At 37.3% G+C, this 21,937-nt stretch overlaps 1 protein-coding gene across 1 annotated transcript in view; it reads left to right on the forward strand.

Annotated features, from left to right (window-relative positions):
- The first annotated feature begins 399 nt into the window (after positions 1 to 399).
- Positions 400 to 21,937, forward strand: part of JAKMIP1 (janus kinase and microtubule interacting protein 1) — a 108,851-nt gene continuing 87,313 nt past the window's right edge. Inside the window, exons 1-2 of the mRNA XM_009328844.1 lie at positions 400 to 685; positions 13,610 to 13,884. Coding sequence (XP_009327119.1) covers positions 13,756 to 13,884 — 129 coding nt within the window. The 5' untranslated portion in view covers positions 400 to 685; positions 13,610 to 13,755. The remainder of the gene's footprint in view (positions 686 to 13,609; positions 13,885 to 21,937) is intronic.

Raw genomic sequence — 21,937 nt, forward strand, 5'->3', positions numbered from 1 at the left:
TGATATTTTTCCCCCCTCTTTAAATAGATGGAAATTAAATTTACGTAAACTTTGGTATTACTTTCATAGTTCCATTTTTTTCTTAACATCCTTTGAACAATCCATCTGTGCTGACTAATGCTCTATACAAATATTACTTATGTTCCCTGCTATGTGATTACAGATCCATTACTCTTCAAACACAGAAAAGAAGTGCTACAACATGGTTGTCTCCGAATAGTTTCTCTTACTTGCAAATATAAGAAGGTAGTACATTTGGGTAGCTGATAGCTGCACAGCTGCTGGCAGAATTCCCACATGCGTTTTACCATTAGATAAGCCTGTGGCTGGTAATGGTCATGTTGAGATAAGATAGGTAATGTTTCACTTAGTCATCTAAGAGTACTTGTCTATGTGTTGAATGTTTGCAAGAGGTGTTAAAAAGAAAACTAAACAAACTTTTCTGACACCTTGGAAAGGTCTTTCATATATTAATCTGTCCGATATTAAGCATACGAGATCTTCAGGCTGTTATGAATCTCCTTGTCTATTCATAAATATGAATGGAAAAAGAAGGTATGAACCATGAGAAACCTGTAGCCTACATGGTATGCATTCAGTAAATAGTAGTGAGGGATCATGAAGTTGGCAGTTTTGACAATTCTTTCGGATATACTGTCCTTGTAATACCTGGTGCTTTTTCTTGGTAAATAGGCTTTCTCATGGTTATGGTTGCCTTTCTAGCTTTCTTTTTTGTTTTTCTCAGCTCTTCCATTCAATTAATTTGTAACTTCAATAGCTCTGAACGATGTGTTATGGATATTAAATAGCTTTGATAATGCCGTTTGATTATGGCAATGTATGGGGGGGAAGCATGTTTTATGCATAGCATTGTATAAGCGTTGATTCCCAGGAGAATAGTTTTGAAGGACGCTATCTCACCACCTGAAACTTATCCTTTCTGAAGGAAACCCGTGCTGTGCACATACACACATACTATATTTATACATATTTAAGTATATTATGATGATCTTTGTATTACCAGTAGTCTTGAGCAAAGACATATTTTAAAATGTACCTTTATGTGTTTCCATATTATAATCGGCTTGGACAATAATAATTGATTTCAGGTTGTTACTCAGTAGCTGAATACTGCAGTTCTGCAATCAGATACTGTAGAGTGGCATAATGTATTATTTTGAGGAAACTGCTTTCTATCAGACTTTTGTTTAATTCATGGAGACCTTTCTGTGCCTTTTCTGCCTTGTGTGATCTTTTTGCACATTGTATATTTTGCATAAAATTTGGAGTCAGTGCGCCTGAAAAATGTTACATACTGAAACACTCCCGTCTCCCAGCTGAGTTCACTTTTTATTTAGTGTGGACTGTGTTCTGTGTTTGTGTCAAACTTTAACACAAACTAGAAAGTCTACGTCAAGTTTGTTTGAAAAGTTACTTCAGACATGAACATATTTGGTAGAATCACATTTATTAACATTTCCTATTCAAAAATGTATTGGTAGCTCTTGTGTGTGTTGGTTGTAGCAGGAAACAGAAATGAGGAAAGCAAAATATGGGGAAGAATGAATGTCTCCTAGGACCATACATGTGAGTATAGAAACTGAATTGAATAAAACAGAGCATGAGCCCAGCAATGCTAGTTAGCAAATGCAACCCACCACAATGAAGGCAAAAACCCTTTCCAGTGAATACGCTCTTTTGGGTCTGGATGGATCTGAGTAGCATAAATATACTTCATGACTGCAGAATTCACCAATGGCGTTCTGATTTGTGTTGAAAAATTGCTTGCTCATCAAAGATGTTAATTTGAAGAGACAGTATTAGCATAGGGTACTAGGTGGTGTCATTTTCAGGTATTCTCCTAAGTTCTGTTTTATTCACTTTCTGTAAGTAAGTATTTTGGTCTTGAAGAAATACATTTTGTCAGCTATGAAGTCTGAACCTTATTTCACTGGTTGAATCTCTGCGGTTCTCTTTACCTGAATTATTTTAGATGTTGAGACACTGTTTAGAGATTGCATCCAAACTAACAAACAGATGTATTCAGCATTTATTGTCTGGAAAAGACACCATATTATCAAAACCAGAAGTTTTACTGGCTGTTGAAAATTTATCACGTTTATCGTTACAGTGACCTGCCCTGGGGACAGTACTGGTTCATGATCTAGGAAGAATTCTCTCTATTTACACTTTAGGGAAGGGGGATAAGAGAAGCTGACAATTCAAGTTTGTTAAAGAGTGTGACAGATTAGTCTGTCTGAGAGGGATTCCCATGTAGACAGAATGATGGGTTTTGTAGGTGTGCTCTGAAGTCAGGACCATCAGGCATGCAAATCTGTATTTAGTCCTGAAGATGACCAAGATGGAAAATGTTGAGGGGTTGAGGGGATCAGAATTAATTCAATCATTTGAATAGGATCAAAGTTTAAATTTGATTAGTTGGCAACCCCTGAGCACAGTGCTGTGCAGGCTTGATAAGCGTCTTTGCCACAACCCTGCTAGCCTGTGCACTTCTTCCTGCTGTTAAAACCAAAGTAAAAGTTTTGGGGAGGGAAATAAATTCTGGTTGACTTATGTGAAATCTATCTTAATTTTAAGAAATACAAAGGGGAACCAGGTGAGGGAATATGCTGACTTGTAAATGACAGGTGTCCAATCTGTAGCAGAGGCATTTCTATTGCTTCATTGAGGAACTTGCATTTCTTTATTGAGGAGATACTTTATTGCCTTCTCGTTGTTTCAGACAAGAGGTAGAAAGGGATGCAAAAGAATTACAGTATTTTACTGTTCTTCTGAGACTTACCCTGGTATTGTTTTGCCTTTGGGATCAGTTGTGTTTTATTGCATCTGTTCAAAAGTGGCGGTTTAATATTTCTTTGCTTTTCAGGAAACTGTGGAAAACTGACTTCCCATCTTTCTCAAGTAAAAGAACTTGCGTTAAACTGTTTGCAAGAGTGCAGTTGTAACAGTTTCCTGCACAAGCATAATTTTATATTTCCCCTGCCTTACATTTAGTGATCTATATACGAATGAATTTTTAAAGTTACTGAAAGTCAATGAAAGAGGGGGAGCAGGGGAAGGGGGTTATATTGCTGGTGGAGAGCAGTTTCCAGGTGTGCTGGATGTTATTACAACACAAGAAAAAAAGAGGAATTTGGTAGTAGAATGGTGGTGGAGAGTATTTGGGCATTCCAATTAACTTCCAACAGTCAATCTAAGATTTAAAAGTGGATCCTCTAGTCAGGACGGTGAAAGGAGACCCATTACGTAGCTCTTTACTGGTGAAGACCTGCATATCTCAAAAAATAACATCTAGTAATTTCCTATCTTTAATCCCTTACATTAGTGAAGATCTTTATGATTTGATGTTTCCAGATTTTTACTGCTAAAAATATAATAATACATGTTGGTAGCATAGCCATTTGAATTGATATTCCCTGGAGGGAAAAGAACATGGTCACATTTAAGAGCTCCTGGTTGTCACATTGTTCGCTGAAGCAGGCAGGCAGCATTTCAGCATTTCCCCTTTCCTGTAGAAGGGCAGTGTATGCAGGCAACAGCTAGGTCTTGATTTGTGTGTAACTTTCAACTTTCATGTCACCCTTATTTTTTCTTCTTCCTCTTCTGATATGCACTTCTCTTTCCTTTCCTTTCTTCTGTCTGTGAGAACTGGTGGTTGTGAGGAATGAGCTGGGACAGACTCCTCAGGGTGCTGGGGAATAACAGACAAACAGCAGATATGATTCTTATTTAGGCTAGTGATAAGAAGTGGACTACACCGAGAAGATTAGCTCTCTTCCTTTATTAGAACCTTCTTAAGTAGGCTCCGTTCTGGTAGTCCGTTCCCCAGGATATATTCCACACACACCCCTTTCTGCCCGCGCGCCCCCCCCCCCAACTTTGGAAACTGCTAGTTAAAGTTTTGCTAATATAACTTTGCTGTTTAAGAGGTGAAAAATTGTGATGTTACTGCCACAGCTGTGCTAACCTTAACCTTAGAGCAAAATCTTATTCAGAGATTCAGCTAAAGTTTAGGGAGACGATGTGTGTTGTGGAAGGAATAGTTCTTTTGGCAATACCTATTTTCATATTTCTCCACTGAATGTTCATTAAGACTAAATGTGCCTGTAAAGTCACTGCCAGCACCCTAACTTTTGAGGCTTCCCTCTGCCACCTCTTTTAGGGGATGAGGTGGGGAAAGGGACAGAACTGAATACTAAGATCAATTCATAGCAGAAATTATATGAATATATTTTTACACAACTGGATGCAAAGTTAGGATTGCTTGAATAAAGATTTTTATGCGTTGTCAAAGATGATTTACAGAACCATTTAGACTTTGCAGAGAATGGCCTTCTTTGCAGGCACCATGGGAAGAAGGAGGTTGTGTTCATAAGAAATGAAGCATAAACATCTTTCATTCAACCACAGGGACTCCTGTAAGCTTTAAGTGACACGTCTTGGCCTCAACTTTACGTAAAACACTGTCCTGTCTTCATGGTCTGCTCTCTGAAACAGCATACTGAGATGAAAACTTGATTTCCCAATGAAGGAAAAATGTTATACAGGTAAAAGGGATAAGGATGTTTTCCTCAGAGTGAACAATAAATCCCTTTTTAATTCCCCTAAATGACCAAAACAGCCTGACTATGACAGCATTCAGCAGTTTGAGATACATTGCTAGCAGTGCTGTGCCCCCCATAAGTTGGATGTGCAACTTGCTTACTAGAAAACTCGGAATTGCATGTACAAGTAACCTCTGTTCTGTGTCTAACCATTCTTTCAAATTTAGGAAGCTTTATTTCCATATATATATATATATATATTTGTGTGCATTAATTAATGTCTGAACTTCAAAATAGTTTGGGACAGTCTAAACTGGGCAACAGTCAATCTCATAGTCTATAGTGGCTTCTCACAGAGTAATTCTGGAGTTTTGTATTTGTATCTAATTGCATGTTTCTCTCTTTTTAAGCTGAACTATGACTGAGTTTGTCTTTGTTTTTTAACGTTCTGAGGTATGCTATCCTTAAAATTATGATTTTGATACATGTATCTGGATAAAAGTATTTTCTACAAGTCTTCACAGCCACCACATTGAACTCTAAGCATCTTCAGAAAGCACATTTGTACTTCTGGTGGTCGGCTTGCCCACAACCTTTCCAACAAGCCTGGCACGGTTTGAATCAAATTTGCTGGCAGTTACCAAAAGGATGTTTTATTGGTAGTCTTCTCACGGTGGTAAAGTGTTTTCAGTTTGTGGATGTTGGAGGATGGTTACACAAAGAAAGTCTTTAGTTCACAAAGTTTCTCCTCTGTGCTTTTCTTGTGCTTTGTTGTGCTTGTCTCTGTCCCATTTAAGCCGAGTAAGAAATGAAAGTTTGTCTCCAGGCTCTGGCTGTGTTAGTATCTAGCTGTGCATTTTACTGGCTATAGTTTTAAGCTGCGGCACTGCTCCCTTATGGAGTTGAGAGAATTGAGACAGGAAAGAAGCTGTTGTCTGGCTGAAAGATCTAGTTTAAATATTCTATCCCAGGTGATGCAGTTCCGTCAGCCTGTACTGCAGAACCAGAGGGACCATTGACTCAAATATCAATACTTGAAATGCCAGCATTAGCTGGCTGATTATCAGAGCACTGTTATGAGACAGTTAACAGATCTTGTGAGGGAATTGCAGTTTTGTGGGACACTAAATTTGATGGTTCCTGCCAACTAACAATCACATCCAGATATGCCTTTTCTCCTCCTTACACTTGACTTCTCAAGTCTATCCTACTGATTTACAAAATAATAAAGTAAATATTCAACATTTGGTAAAGTGTTAGACTACCCCATTTTTTTCTCCCACTGAGGTTCCACTCTCTCTGGAGTCATCAAATTGGGAATCTGAACCTCTCTCCGCAAGCTTGCCAGTTGTTTTGCACATTTCCTACACAGCTGTTATCCCTGAATTTTTCATTTTTCCAGTTTCAGGTTTTAACTCTTCTAACCCTTTACAATAAAAATAATAATAATGATTAAAAAAAAAAAATCCAAAGAAACTTTCCTGCAAAAACCATATAAATAACTAAACAAAAGCAGTCCAGTATAATCCAAAAGCCTAAGTTTGGCAGGATGACTAATCTGTGGGGTGTTAGTGACAGTGAATAAAGATACTAGAATCTGTCTCTGTGTTTGCCATTTCTCTAGCCCAAATTGGGAAATGCTACAACTTGCCTTTTCTTCCTGCTCCTGTTTTTGCTCTTAAATACTACACTTTAAAGGGAGTGCTGCTCCTCAGTGAAAGCCCAGGGATCTCCCTGCATCACACCCAGGGTACAATCAGAAGGGTAGGAGGCTGGACGTACGTTGCGCTAGAGAGCAGGCATCTTGTCAGGTCTTCTGTGTGTGCTCAAAAGCAAGGAACTGGCACAGAGATCAGAGGAACAGCTCTGCCTAGAGCTGCCTCTCTGGGGTTGCAGTTAACCCAGCACCCTAAAAGGCTCTGACTCTGTAACAGAGCTGAGTTTGGAAGGTTGCGGAGGGAGGGTTTTGTTTTATTATTTTTGGTTGCATTTGAACTTTGCCTTTTTGTGCTGCTGTCCTTTTGATTTTATATGTGTGACAGGACTGCTCTTTGTAGCAGTTTGTCTTTTAATATGCTTAGTAGGGTGATTTTAATGATTAATCCACAAAACAGTGCTACAAGTGAAATTGGGTAAATACTAATTAAAAAATGATCATTCACTGAAGCCAAAGAATATTTTTTATTTACTTTAAAGGTCTGGGATCAAGCTCTTAACTTTTTGAGAAAGGATTCAGGTCAAGCTTTTAGTAACTCCTAGTATATTAGTGTTGTGTAGTACAGAAGGGGAGTTGCAGAGTGCATCTGCGTAGGGTCTTGAAGGGGCCAGCAGAGCTGAGGGGAGGTACGTGGCTACAGCGGTTTGGAGGAGATCTGGTTCAGTTCCTCTCCTAGGTGGGCTGTAGTGAAGCCAGTGCTTTCCACCACTTTTCTGCATGAAGACTATGTAATATTGTATTGTAAGACAGCTGTACTGCTCACTGGGCACTACACAGGTATCTCCAAACAAGCTGTGGTGTTGTGCAAACACATTCATAGTGCATATTTGCCTCTGCTTTTTGTTCCCATCCCGTTGTGTAAATTTGTTATTTTGATTGTTCTCTGCTGTTCCAGTAGCTTTGACCTGATGAGCTGTAGTGATTTGAGGAGATTATCAATTTCAAGATATCAGACAGGGGTCTCATATCTGGGGTTAGCATTTTTGCACCCAAAAAGTTGCATTTCTGTAGTTGCTTGGCAATGGAACGGCAGTGACAATTGTCTGTAGTCACAGTAAATAGTCCATTCAAAGTTACATTTTTGAACTGATCCTTCATTTGCCCTCAAAAATAATCTGTAAAATCAGAGGCCTGTTGTTCCTTTAAATCCTTTTCCATCATGTAACTATTTGGTGTTTCCTGTTCTAAATTGCTTGCAAGGATTACTGAAGATACTGTCCTTTCTGTAAATAGCTTTAACACAGATTTTTAAAAACTTGTATACATAACAAGTTCAAATTAATCTCGGTGACTAAATGCATATGTGATTCCTTCCCTTCACCCCGCCTTGTCTTCTTCAGCTCAAACATTCCCTTTTACTTGTGATAATTTCTTGTAAGTTAAGAGCTAGCTTTTTTTTTTGGATGGGCTGCTTATGTCCTTTGACTAGAATGAGGCCATTAATGTACTGGATGCTATCCAATGGCCTGCAGTAGTACAAATCAGAAATAATTATTCAGTGTTATATGGTTGTTAGCAGTAGGTACACATATGTTTGAGTGTGGGCATAGGGTTTAAATGAGTCTGATATACTTAAATTATTTTTTTTTTTTGTATTGGTGGCATGCAGTGACTTGGAAACATATTTTAGTTGCATATTTTAGTGTTTTAACAGATGCATACATGACACAGGTGAAATTCATTCTGAAACTTGCCAAACTCTAGTTTTGTTAACTGCTCCGTAAGGACTTGGAAGGCAGTGATTTGTGATGGGATGTTAAAACGTGGATACTGATTCCTGGGGGCAATGGGCATTTTCTGAAAGGTGATGGAGATATACAGAATTTCAGCAGACCACCTTTCCTGAGGTGCCATTGAAAAAAAAAATCATGGAAGCAATTACTATCCTTGACAGAAGAGCTAACTGACTTACCCTGCGGATGAGCACAGTATTTGTGTCACCTGTTATGGAACCTTCTGAGTGAGGTGTCATAAAAGCCTAACTCATGCTACACTGGAATCTCTACGAAGAAAAGAAGCTACCTCTGTTCAACATGGCTCAACAGGATTATGTTACTATGAGCTCTTTTGGCAAAACAACAATGAAGAATGCTTAGAGTTTCTTGACGGTTGCTTTCCACATAGTCTGGACCTATACGTATATTGTTATTAAAGCAAGAATGGCTCAGGACTGTAGGCTGTGAATCTGCAAAAATGAATGTGGGGCTGTTAGTTAACAATAAAGATGTTTTTGGTTTTATCCACCAAAAAACCTACAAATGGCACATACAAAATTGTTCCACTGTAAGGAAACTGCATTTCCCTAAGTGGGTTAGGATTTCAAATCACCCTCAAAAGCTCTACTGTTACAGAAATAGATTTGTCTTTGTAGGTAGCTAATGAATGGGTATCTAAAATGTGACTAGTCTACAATATACTTAGAAAATTATTCTGATAATTTGTATTTATATTTTTTGGCTGGGAAACATATTATTTTACATCCTGTAGAGATGCTTTTGCTTTTATCCGTTCAGTCATGTTTTATTACATAGGACTGAGAATTAAAGTAAGAAATGTAGGTCATGTGAACCATAGGACAAATGCGCCTTGGGCATTGGGAGCTATGAACATTGTCTTTCCCATACAGTCACGGGTTGATTATGACTGTGTTTTAAACTACAACATAGGTGAACTGGCAGTTACTTCTGAAGATAACATTGTACCTGTGTCCACTGCATTTAATATTGTCAGGTGCTAAGGTAATAAAATTTATTTTAAATTTCTTGAATATTCAGAATTGTGCTGTACGAAGAATGTACTTACGTCTCATGTTCACAAGCATAATAAGGGTTATGGGTAGCCCATAGCAGGCTCTGCAGTGTTATAAGAGAAATGTTGAAGTAAAATGAAAAACCACTATTTATGTGGAGGTGAAGCATCTAGTTGAAGAAGCTTTTCTCCCCCCCCGTCCCGTATCTGTGTTTTTGCTTGGTGTTTCAGCTGAGATGACTCATTAACAACTTCACCTTCCAAAAATCATGTTGAAGCTGAATAATGTTGTTCAAGTCTGAATCAAGACTGGAATGCTGAATTTTGGATGACACCATTCAGTAAATTTTTCTTGTTAAGATGTTATTTTATCCATATTTATTACTTGAGTTTATGGGTGTACTTACTATTCCTGTTGATTACCGTTTATTACTGTAAGACTAACTCTCTAAAGAGATAACCCTCCACTTATTTTCATGTATTCAGTGAATAATCATGTTTAAAGACTTGCATTTCTTTAAATGGAGTTATTTTTCACCAGAAAGTATTAAGTTCCTTCTTTTCTTACTCTTAAGTAATCAAAATTCTTTGATGCTACACTTTCATGTTTTTTGCAGTAATTAATTTTTCTTTTTTTACTGTTATGTTTTATTGATATTTAATATCTAGAAGCATCATATAGTAATTCTTGACCTAGTTCTAGGCCTTTCTTGCTAAAACCAGAGAGATTGAGGTAGTGATGAAGTACATCCTTTAAATCTGTAAAGCAAATAGAGGAGAAATTGGAAGTTATGATTGGAACACTGTTCAGCTGATTGGTTTTCCAGGTACCTTAGAAATTTAATAGTTTTCCCAAAATGTGTAACACAAATGGAGTAATAATTTGTTAATCATGTTAAATATTTTGATCTCTCATATGCCAATCCCCCAAACTGTTGAACAGTTGATTCAAATCCAATCAAGTTTATTTCTTTTGTTGTTGTTCTTTTTCTTGAATTACAAGTGCCCCTATACCTATCAAGTAAAGTGAGACACTTGGTATATTCTAGAGTCTGCTGAAAAGGTTACTTGTGATTTAGAATCCATTACTCTTTCCTATCCTTTTTTTTTGTGAAATGTAAAATATATTCAAATGATCTTAAGGTTTGCAATAAGTGTGTAGAACTCACAGCGCAGGAAGTGGCTATTTTTATTCATGGAGCGATTGTGGGACTGTATTGTGGTGGCTTCGTGAACTTGCCTCTCAACTGACATATGGTGAGTTAATAAATAGGTTGTTGGTTGAAGCTTCTGAGTCAGTAAAGTCAAATTTTGTCAGAGTAGAATATTTTTTCCTTCTTTTTTTCTCACTGTGTTTAAAAGTTGTTTTTCTTTTTTCTTTTTTTTTTTTTAACCCTGACCTTTATCCAAACAGTCAATGTGGGTGGTCAACTAGAAGGGAATCTAGGCACTCACTGGTTCTAACCTTTTCATTTGGGAATCAAGATGTGTGCTCTTCTGCTGTAGCCCTTGTGTGTCTGGGCTTTGTGCCTCTCTGAGTGTATAGAGAGGCTTTGTGTTGCCATAGTTCCTGCTTTTGAACTAGATAGGCTGGAAGATTTATCTAGGGAAGAGTAAAAATGGAAATGTTTCTGTGCTCACCAATGCAGGTTGATGTGCTGTTTTGGGTGGGGTGGGTTTTTTGTTTGGTTGGCTTTTTTTCTTAATGCCTATAGGAGAAGAGGGTGATTTTCATCAGGTTCTTGGTCTAAGCTTTTATTTTACCTGAAAAGATTGAGAACAATATTTTGAGATTACCTTTTCTTTTTTTTTTAAATGCTAAAGTGTACTTCAAAGAGTAGTGCTGAACTCTCTATTTTTAAGGCTAATTTAAGTGCTAAATGTAATTTGAACAGCTTTAAATAATGCATGTTATATTTAGACCCCCATATTTTCAAAGGTAGACGACAGCATTATTCTGGTATCTTACCATAGGACCTGGTTTGTTAAAGGATTTGAGTGATGGTGACTCTGGGATAGAATATGAACTCTGCAGTCAATGAGAGTTTTACATGACTGGGACTTCAGAGACAGGCCATCCCTTGAAGTGCATAAATAGAAGTTTAGATGTTCATATTGAATGGTCTAGTATCTTCATAATATGCTTGGGAACATGGTACGGCCAGGAGAGCTTACTGTTACTGAACAAAATATACGTAGTAATTTCAAACCGCTCCATATTTCAAATCTCTTTTTTGGTTCTCTGGATGTCATGTATATCCACATCAAGCACAGTTACCTCACTTTCTCGTTTTACCGATGGAGAAGCAAACATGTCTATCATTTAGATGTTCTTTATTCCAAACTGTAATTGAGATGGGGGTGGGGTTTAATGAGATTAAAATTCATGTAGCCAGGCCAGTGAGGGATGTTTTTGGTTTCCTTAACTTAGTTAATCACCTACTGAATTAAATCATATATAATCTGGCTGCATCAGGAATATTGTTTTAGTAAGGATTTCAGGAATAATTCCTTGATAGTATCTGAATACCCCAGATAACCTTTGAGATAAGGAACCATTCATTTCCCCTTCCACCATTGTAAATGTTGTGGAATTATTTTAGATTGGATTTGCACATCTATATTATTTCAGATTTTCTTTACAAATTGACCAGGGAAATAACACTAGCAACTGATTTTGAATTCAAATTTTCCATACAGTTAAGGATTTTGGATGAAATATATTGATTAAATAGTCTTTAGTTTTAATCTTTAGCATCATAGAAACTCTATAGATTAATAGCATGAAATTCCTGTATTAAGAATAATAATTCCTCAAGTTTCTTCTACTTCACTGAAGAGTTCTTTGTTTCAAGTTACTGTAAGAATATTGCTAATTTATTTTTCTTGAATCAATGATTATGTGTAAAATCACAGTAGCACCAGTGTTTATTTGTTTTGTAAGGTAGGTTTGATACATAAATAAAATTAAAATTTAACTCAATTTCCTGATTTTTCACAAATTATGTATTAAAAATGCTCACTGTAATGAATTTAAGGAACAGATTAAATTTTATTGCATAGGATAAATTGATAGATTATTAAGTTTGGAAGGAAATACATCTTATATTACAAAGCAAAACAATGCTTTCACTTAAGTTACTTTAGCGAATAATTGGTATAGTGGGTCTTTTTTCAATTGCTTTTTATAAACAAAAGAACTCTGTGGGAATATTTTCAAGCAGACTGAGACTTGGTGTCCTGAGTTCTGTTCACTTTTTGTCTGACTTGACTTGTCATTTTGAGCAAGATATTTAACTCCTCGTTTTTTGTTTACCAGTCCTTAAAAAGGAGAATAAAACTTACGTATTTAATTGAACTCACCAAGTGGTGTTTGTCTGTACACACCTGAGGTATTAGTTGTCCACCCTTTAGAAAGTATGTGCTAAAGAATGCATGTGATTTTCATTATAATACAATTTCTAAAATAACTCCCGGTAGAAGTAAGTTGGAAAGAGCAACTTACTGTTTGAAGGCAGTTTGGGAGCAATTTTCTTGGAAGTATAATACTCCAGGAATGTAGTTCAGTATTAAAGTAGGAACCTCTCTGCTTTGTCGGCAATTTAATGATGAAAATTATGTGGACATTTAAAATGAGCAGAGGACGTGGGTTTGGAAGCTAATTCAGTATTGATAGTACTTGTTGCTCAGTTTGTTCTTGTGGAGCACCAGGTTATGCTTAGAGGAGAGCAGAGAGGAAAAAAAGCTGCAGATTAAGCTTCTATAACTACTCATGAAGCAAACTTATTGTGGGATTTCCTAATTATTGGAACTAGGGTTCGTTGTCTGCTATTGATATTCTCCTTGAATATTACCTAAAGCTGATTTAAATAATTGAATACTTTTTAAGCTTAGAGGCATGCTGGGGAATGAAAATGAAGTTAAATCATAGAATCATAGAATCATTAAGGTTGGAAAAGACCTATAAGATCATCAAGTCCAACCGTCAACCCAATACCTTCATGTTTTGATTAGGGCATTTCAAACAGTATCAACCCTGCACATAAGCAGTTTATATATATGATATTTTTAAGAAGTAATTTTAAAATGTTTTTCCAGTTTTGTGATACCTTTTCCGTATATCCTGGTGTTGTGAGACGTGATGATAATTCTGAATAATACATTATAACTGATACATTAAGGTGAGAAGTGCTTTCTTCTTACTACAGGAAATAAACTATTCCCACTGAAACACCACCAGCCTCAGTTAATTTATGGTTGTCCCCATGGCTCTTGGGAATCCTGAGCATGGACCAAGTCAGGTCTTGAATAAGATATGATTTATGTTTATATGCTGTATTCATCATAACTGTGAAGAGTTTTATTTCTGTGGACATCCGATTACAGTGGATAGGGTTTAGATGATGAAATATTGTGTAACTTCTTTTCTGATCTATTTCTTTCAAAGTCTAGTACACTATGCAATATAGTATATACTACAAGGAAGTTCAGTGTGCTTTAAAACTGGATGTTAAGTCTGATGTTTGATTCTGCTCAATGCTGTAGTCTAATTCTGTTCCCACTACTTTGTTTCTTCCAGGTCATGAGAGACTGCTCCCACCATGGCAGAGATTTGTGTGAAAGATTTTGTTGAACACTACATGACTCTTAAATGCTAAAAGCAGAGGGCACTAGCTGGTAGCTCAGTGTGGAGCAAAAATTTTATTTTAAACTTCAAAGATAATTATGTCAAAGAGAAGTCGTGCCAAGGGAGAGAAGTCCGACATGGAGATTGAAGCCCTGCAAGCTGCTAATGAGGAGCTACGAACTAAACTAACCAACATCCAGATAGAATTTCAGCAAGAAAAAAGCAAGGTATTTGTCTGTCTATATTTTGTGATCATTCTTCTTAACAGTAGCACTGTTTAAAACCATCAGATCTTGAATCTCAAACTAAAGCACTACTAAAATGCATTAGCCTTAAAAGAAAAACATGTGACAAAGAAGTGAAATCAGAAGAACACTGATGAACTGAAATTGGTGCCAACTACTTTAAATAACGTGCAAAAGGAAGTAAATATCCCCAAACATCACGTCACAGAAATTTGCAGTTGTAGCAATACAAATGGTGCTAGCTTAGTGTGACTTAAAGGCAACAAGGGAGTTTTGTATTTGATCTTAGCACTGAAAACTGTGTGTTGTAAAAAGAAGTGTCCTCAAAGTCAAACGTCAGCATCATATTCAAAGCACGTCACTTTAAATGCCTATAGAGAATGTAAATTAACTGGAAATCATTTGTGTAGGAGTCCTGATTTGATTTCCTGAGGTTATGTGTGTCATTGCTCTGAGCTGTTCAATGATGCATCTGATTCCTAATGAAACAGATCCATCAATATTTGCTATCTAGCACATGTTCAACAGGTATTTGAGTAATCAAGAGAACACCTAGAAGAAATTGTTCATTCATGAAGATTAACATTTACTTTTATATATCTCTGTAGCAGTTTAAAATATGGACAAGCCAATAAGGTTACTTCTGTTCTATTAGTTTATTAATCTCAATTAGTGCATTTGACTTTGCACAAGATGGTCCTGGAGGTGAATCCATGTGGAGATGGATTTATCTGTGTTTGTTTGGTGATCCTGTAGTTGCAGGAGTCTCAAGGACTTACCAGTGCAACAAGTATGCACTGAAAATGTGTTCACTTTATATAACATAGCTTTGTTCTAGCCTTGTTTCTTTGTATCTGTGTAAAATTTGGAACACCTGAATAATAATATTCCTGTATGTTCTAGTTTCTTTAACAACCTTGTGTGATACTCAGCTTTGAATGGTCTTATTTTTCATATTTTAATTAAAAAAGCAAACACCACCCCCCCCCCCTACAAATATAATCTTCAGAATTTATTTCTTACAGAGGAAAAAGAAACAGTGAAGCCTTAATTCTCATTTGATTGATACAATAGATTCAGTATATATCAGCCAACTAAATTGTGTTGCCTTGGAAATTTTTTTTCTTCGCAGACTAAAGCAAAAGTTGTATCTCTTATGGGTCAGCAATATTGATGAATGAACAGAAAAGTAAGGGTTTTTTGCTATTAGCTTCCTCATCTAACTTCTCCTACTTGTTTGATATAATGAGAATAAATTATAAAACAAGAGTGGCACAAACTACTTGTGCTTCTTAAAACCACACACCATGAAATTTACTAGTGGCTGATACCCTTTAAAATTGAATTTACCAGCTGATAAATTGTATTATTTCGCTGTCATTTTTAGCGTCTCAGTGCTTCTGTTTGGAAAGAGACTTGTAGGGTGAGGGTACATTACATTACTAAATTTTTCTTTTTAGTTATTTTGTCTTATTTACTATTTTGTTCTGTATCACTTTTTGTGTAGAAATACAGATGTGAATTTTATTATCATCTTTTAATTGCATTAAAAAGATCACACAAATAGAAAGTTATCTTATACCTTGGACAGAAGAATGAATTAATTTTGAGTGTTTAAATTACTCAGATTCTAAAAAAGTCTACAACAAGATTACATGAACTCTAAGAAGAGTTTAGCCCTGATATGCTTCCAAGTTTGATGCTTTACCTGTAATAGTGTCAAGTTTTAGCTCTGATTCACCTAAGAGTAAAGTGTAGCTACATGACCATGACAGCTGTAGGAACATTTTCTATAACTAGTCTGCTGATTTACCTATATCCAGTCTGGTAAGAGTTGCTTCAGTTTGATTACCTGTTCATCTTTCTACAGTTTGAGAATTTCATATTTTCTGGAGTATTGAGTTTGTTATAGGAGACAAATCTGTGTATTGTGCACACACGTGTGCAGAGAAATGAGTGAGCTCACATATGTAATGTTTAGGTGAATACGAAAGAGGAAATTACAGCCCGAGTGCTCTAAAATCCTACTAAATATACAGTGCAGTCCGCAGTAAATTCTGTGGCATGTTGGAGTGCATTTCTGGGAAGATGGGGGGATTAGGTCTTCAATGTCTTTCCTACATCTTTGCTGTAGTGTTTGCTCTAAATCATTTAACTAGAATTGAACTGTGTAGTTTATTTCCCACCATCAGGGCAACAGCCTGCTCTCTGTCTGTGCAGCAGTTATATAGGATGCCTTGACTGACAAGATGACTAAGTTAAAGGCATAGAGATTTTTCCTCTTTAGAGTGTAGCTTAAAAATGGGTAACAAAACCAACAGAAATTACGGCTTGGTATCAGAAAAGTAAAAACACTGTGCCTAGAGAATTCGAAATAAATTAGATGGCTTTATTGGCACAGAGGTAAGAGGGAATGCGTTGAAGCTGCTAGAGAGACAGCTCTGTGGCCCGTGGGACATAAAGTGTATTAGGAAAGGTAACAAACTCTTGTGGGGCCAATTCATTTCATTTAATTCTCCTAAACTATTTTGTCCCTCATGTATATGCCTATATTAATGATTATCTTAGGAAGAACCTTCTAATTGATGAGAGACATCACAAATGGAAATTAGTCTTAACATACTTCTGCCTGCAAAATACTGGTTTCTTTGAAATAAAATTATACCCAAGAGACATCTCTGATCCAAAATTGGTATGTTTGCAGTTCTTTGAATGGGCATCATCGTGGATCTTGCTGGTGGTGTTTTGGGCCTCTGGTGTACGAGCAGCTGGATTCATTTATGTTGCCAAAGGGGTGAAGCAAAAGTTGTGGCCCTGCCTTAGTTCCCTTTTACTGCCTTTTGTTTTGGGAACACTTGTTTGATGTGTTTGGGCAGCCTGTTGTTATGTAGCCTGTCCTCTTGGGATTGTAGGTTTGCTGCCATCTACGGAGAGCCTGGAGAAGGAAATGCATGAACTGAACACAGGCTCACAGACTGCCCTCTGCTAGTGGAAATGTTTGGTTGGAAGGCATCCAAAATTTGGGTATCAATTAACAAAAAGAGTTGACCAAAGCACAAAAATTATACTTACTTTAACATGAATGGAGGCAGGACTCGCTCCAACTGAACCTTAAAGTCCGGTGCAGTAAGCACAAGGAGCTGCAGTGAATGAGCATGGTCTTGGCAGACTGAGTCAAGAAAATGTGAATCAACTCAGTGGTTTTATAAATGCCAATGCTGAGACCCATGAATATTTAGGAACAAGCATTACAAAGTACCTATTCCTACTGAGATGGTTAGCAAACATTAGAAGATAGTCTTCCAATACTTTGGGTAATATTTTGTTCCTGATAGCAAGGTGTTACAGTGTTTGCTCTCGCTATTGGTCCATCTTCACCGAGTTCTGCTATTGCTTTTAAATATCTGTATTCTGCTTGTGACTGTACATTTATAGAGTTGATATCGCAACACATCTAGGAGTTAGGATAAATGATATGTTTCAACTCAATGCTACTGTATCACCTCACAATTTTATAGATTGTTTTTGTAAGTCCTCATGGTTTTCCGAGATTTCTTTGGGGGTTTTCAGCTTTGATGTCAGATGTTGAATCTGTGTGTAACAGTGATTCTTTGTAAGTTGAAAAAAAATCTATTTTCAATATGTGAAATTAAAAAAAAAAAAGAAAAAAGATAACATGCCATACTGTCAAAACAGCTTTATTTACTGGGGATTAAAAAAGTCGTATGGAAAAGAGTTATGGCCAGTATGTATAGAAGAACTCTAAATACAGCTGTTGATTTGAGAATCCAGGCATACTGAATATATATAAAAACGAATGTTATTCCTGTCTGCTATGTATGGAATAAGAAAGGAGCAGGTTAACTTACAGAACTATAAGGAGTGTACTGAATAGCAAGGAGGCACTAGGGTATTGTAATTGGGAATGAAATATGGCAACCCTCTTGGAGCAGGGAAATGGATGAAGTGTTCGTAAAACCACATATGCCACTACTGACTGGGATTAAAGGAAGCACATCCCTTTGGGTAGGTTGTTCCCTGACAGCAGTTGAAGGGCATTTGAATTCAGCTGTTCTCTACTCTTGATATATAAATGTAAATTCTCAAAAAATCACAAAATGAGAGAATTTGGGGTATCTGTCAAACATTGGACAGTAAGTAACAAAGTTATTAAGAATAAATGTGGCAGTGTTACTTCAATCAGAATTCAAAATCATTAAATAAGTGAATATGCTAGACATGATAATGTGATTTCTAACCCAGGTAAAACAGATATTGGAGAGGAGTGAGACATCAATAGACAGATACTAAGCAATGGTTATCCTTAATTTGGAAGAATCAACAAGAAAGGATGATAATTAAACCTTTTAGTTGGTATCATGTTGGAAGAGGTTGACAAAAAAAACAGTGCAAGGGATCCAAAAAAGTCTGACGTTACAATGTGATCTGCAGGAAAATTCCACTCAGAACTGTAGTAGGGCCTTTAAAATTAATGTGTCTTATCAAATTACATATCTAAACTATTTAAATCTGGACTAAAAGGATAATCACTGGAGTCATCAGAAGTTTCTAGGTGATCCAAATACAGCACAGGGAAAAGAGATACGTTTCATATATTCAGATATGAGCAGAAACACATTTTCTGTGATCCTTTGATACTGTTACATAATCTGGAGAGTTTATGTTAAAAGAAGTGGAAATGCTTGAGGCAGGAAAGATTACAGTAGATGTGGTGCCTTGATTTTTTATTTATTCTTTTTAAAGAGTTTTTTTAATTTATTTGTTGCTGGAAATGGGTATGCAAGAAGAGCATATTTATGAAAGTGGTCAGAATAAAGAGTGAACACAGGAGGCTTTTCGCTATGGAGAGGGAACAATGAGTAAGATCATAGATAAAGCAAGCAGTAGAGGCAGATGGACTGGAAAAATGGTGACTGAGTGTACTGGTTTTGGCTGGATAAAGTTAAATTTCTTCATAGTAGCTAGTATGGGGCTATGTTTTGGATTTGTGCTGAAAACAGTGTTGATAATACGGGGATGTTTTCGTTATTGCTGAGCAGTGCTTACACAGAGTCAAGGCCTTTTCTGCTTCTCACCCCACCCCACCAGCGAGTAGGCTGGAGGTGCACAAGAAGTTGGGAGGGGGGGGGGCGGGTTGGTGGGGGGAGCCGCTGCTGGGGCACTGGCTGGACATTGGTCCATAGGTGGTGAGCAATTGTTTTCATTTGCATCACTTGTCTTTCTTGGGTTTTATTTTCCTCTCTCTTTGTTTTTTTTTCCTCTTTTCCTTACAATTTTTAAAAATTATTATTTCTTTTTAATTATTAAACTGTTTTTATCTCAACCCACAAGTTTCTTTCTCACTTTTACCCTTCCAATTCTTCCCCCATGCCACCGGGGCGGATGGAATGAGTGAGCAGCTGTGTGGTGCTTAGTTGCCAGCTGGGGTTAAACCACATAACTGAGCAGTGAGTACAAGTTCCATCAAAGCAATGTGTGATATGGTGGAGTCATGTCTGATTGCTGCTTCTGCCACTTCTAAGCTCTTATTAGAGAAGGAGATTCAGAGGAGTGGTTGCCTGAAAGCAGAAACAAGGTAAAACAGGTCGGATTCTTGGACAACTGGAAGCAATAAAAGCTGCATTCAGAAGATGCAATATGATGCTTTAATTGGGAAAGAAGCCTAGAGATTTCCTAGTGGACTGATGTGACCACTTGTCACCACCAATAAAAAGATGAAATCAGGCCTGCAAGTTCTCCAGAAGTCTTTCACTATCCTCCTTAAGTTTGAAAGATCTACATTTGCAAGTTTAATACTCCACAGAAAAGTTATTGTATCCTAAAAAGTAAGGATTTTTAGCATCTTTTTCCCCTGAAATAGTTTAAATTTTGTTCATTTTAGCACAGAGGTCTTGCAATCCAGTTGATGGAGAATTTATCCTCGACACACAGAATCAGTTCAAATAATTATCAACCTTTCATGTTGAGCATCTTCATCTTGTTGTTCCGACACTAGCCTGTTGCACAGTAATTTTCTCTTGCTTCTGCTATAAAATGTACCACTTTACCATGTCACTTCGAAGGAGGAGTTCAGCAGTTACAAGTCATCCAGTGCCCTAAGACTGACTGAGTAGTCTCTGATATGGAGACCAGAGTGTGAGTTTGTGTTTGGGGGGACAGTGATTACTGCTGCCGTTTCTACTCAGCTCCCTGCCGTAGCATTGTGTGGAGTGCCTTTCAGAGACTCAGCTTTCGGGATTGCTTGGCACTTCTCTTCCTTATGCTTGGACGCCATACCAGTGTAGACATATTAAAGTTGATCCAAGTAGATCTATGGATCTCCTGGATGAATCTTTTAGACCCCTCCCCCGCCAAGTGGATTTTCTGGAGACTGCAAAGCTGATTCCTTTCCCATTTCAGTATCGGCCCTTTTTAGCTTATAACCAGGAAAAGATCAGGCAAACAAAGCTGCTGCACTAGAGGTGACACCTATGGATTCAATGTGACTGATGCAAAATACCTTTTCATGAAGAGCTTACCCAGTGGCCTAGCAACAGCTCATTAGTCTCAGATGCTCAGTTAAACACCTTGACCCTAGTGCTGGTGAAGGAAGATTGCTAGGAAGGCGACAATACTTACCTTTTCTAGCCAGCTGCAGGGTGGAAGGTGTGTACTCAAAGGAAGTGTTTCTTTGCAGCCTGGAAAAACACAAGAGAAGGAGAAGAGGAAGAGGAAGAATTGTGCAGGATTTACCTGCCAAATTGGAATTTCAGAAGCATATGGCAAGTTGACTTTGTATGTCTGGTTACAACCTGGTGATACTAGTGTTTCCCTGTCTAATCGAAAGTAAATTGAGTTGGCTCTGAACATGGAGCAACGAAACCTTGTGTTATCCTGGAGCAGTGATGTTTCAGAGCACTTTGCTCAGGAATATTCAACATCAGGCCCAGAAAAATATATTTCTATTAAATTTTGTTGAAATTCTTCAGATGACTGTGGTTAGACCAGGCTTAAGCTGCATTGGTTACCATTGGATTTATGTGTACAGGGACATAAAAAAGGAGAAAGAAAGAGAGAATTTATTACTTTTACTGGTTTTGTTATTTTGTTCTTTTTCATGTCACTGGAAACTTGATCAGTATTAAAAAAAAGTGTTGTTCTACACGTTTTCCAAAATGAGGCATTGGGATTGCTCTACTCTGTTGCAGGGAAGAAATTTTTCAAAATATTGCTGTAGATGTTACTGCAATTCAGTGAAGCCATGTTTAGTTGCACAGTATGATAGACAATTTGCCATTTTTTAAATTTCTTGTCCTTTTACTTACAATTATATGATGTCTTCAAAAAAAGCAAGGTAAATTCAGATTTTTAAGAGAAACATAAAATATGCTGCTGAATATGTTCTTTCTCTTTCAAATATCAGTTTGTATTGGACTATGTGACCCTGCTTTTGAATGTAAAAAGGTATTGGGGAATCTTTCTGGTGATGGTAGAATCCCTGTGGAGTTAAACTAGAGTGTACGAATCTGCTCAGTATGTGTTTGCAGTGATGAAAAAATGTATTTGAACATAAGTCAGTGTTGTGGTTTAACCTCAGTTGGCAACTGAGGGCCACACAGCCGCTCACTCACTCCTACTGTTAACAGATACAAATTCCTTAATATGCTCCGGTTAATCTGTTATTATCTCAAACCCTTCGAGCCCCATGTTGGGTGCCAAAAAGGACTGTTGTGGTTTAACCTCAGTCAGCAACTGAGCACCACACAGCTGCTCGCTCACTCCCCCGCACCCGGTGGGATGGGGGAGAAAATTGGAAAAGTAGAAGTGAGAAAAACTCATGGGTTGAGATAAAAACAGTTTAATAATTAAAACAAAATAATAATAGCAGTAATAATAATAATAATGATACTATACAAAGCAAGTGATGCACAGTGCAATTGCTCACCACCCGCCGACCGATGCCCAGCCAGTCCCCAAGCAGCGGCCCCCCCGGCCAGCTTTCCCCCGGTTTACGTACTGAGCATGACGTCCCCTG

Source organism: Pygoscelis adeliae, unplaced genomic scaffold (genome assembly GCF_000699105.1).
Source record: "Pygoscelis adeliae isolate BGI_AS28 unplaced genomic scaffold, ASM69910v1 Scaffold66, whole genome shotgun sequence".
NCBI lineage: Eukaryota > Metazoa > Chordata > Aves > Sphenisciformes > Spheniscidae > Pygoscelis > Pygoscelis adeliae.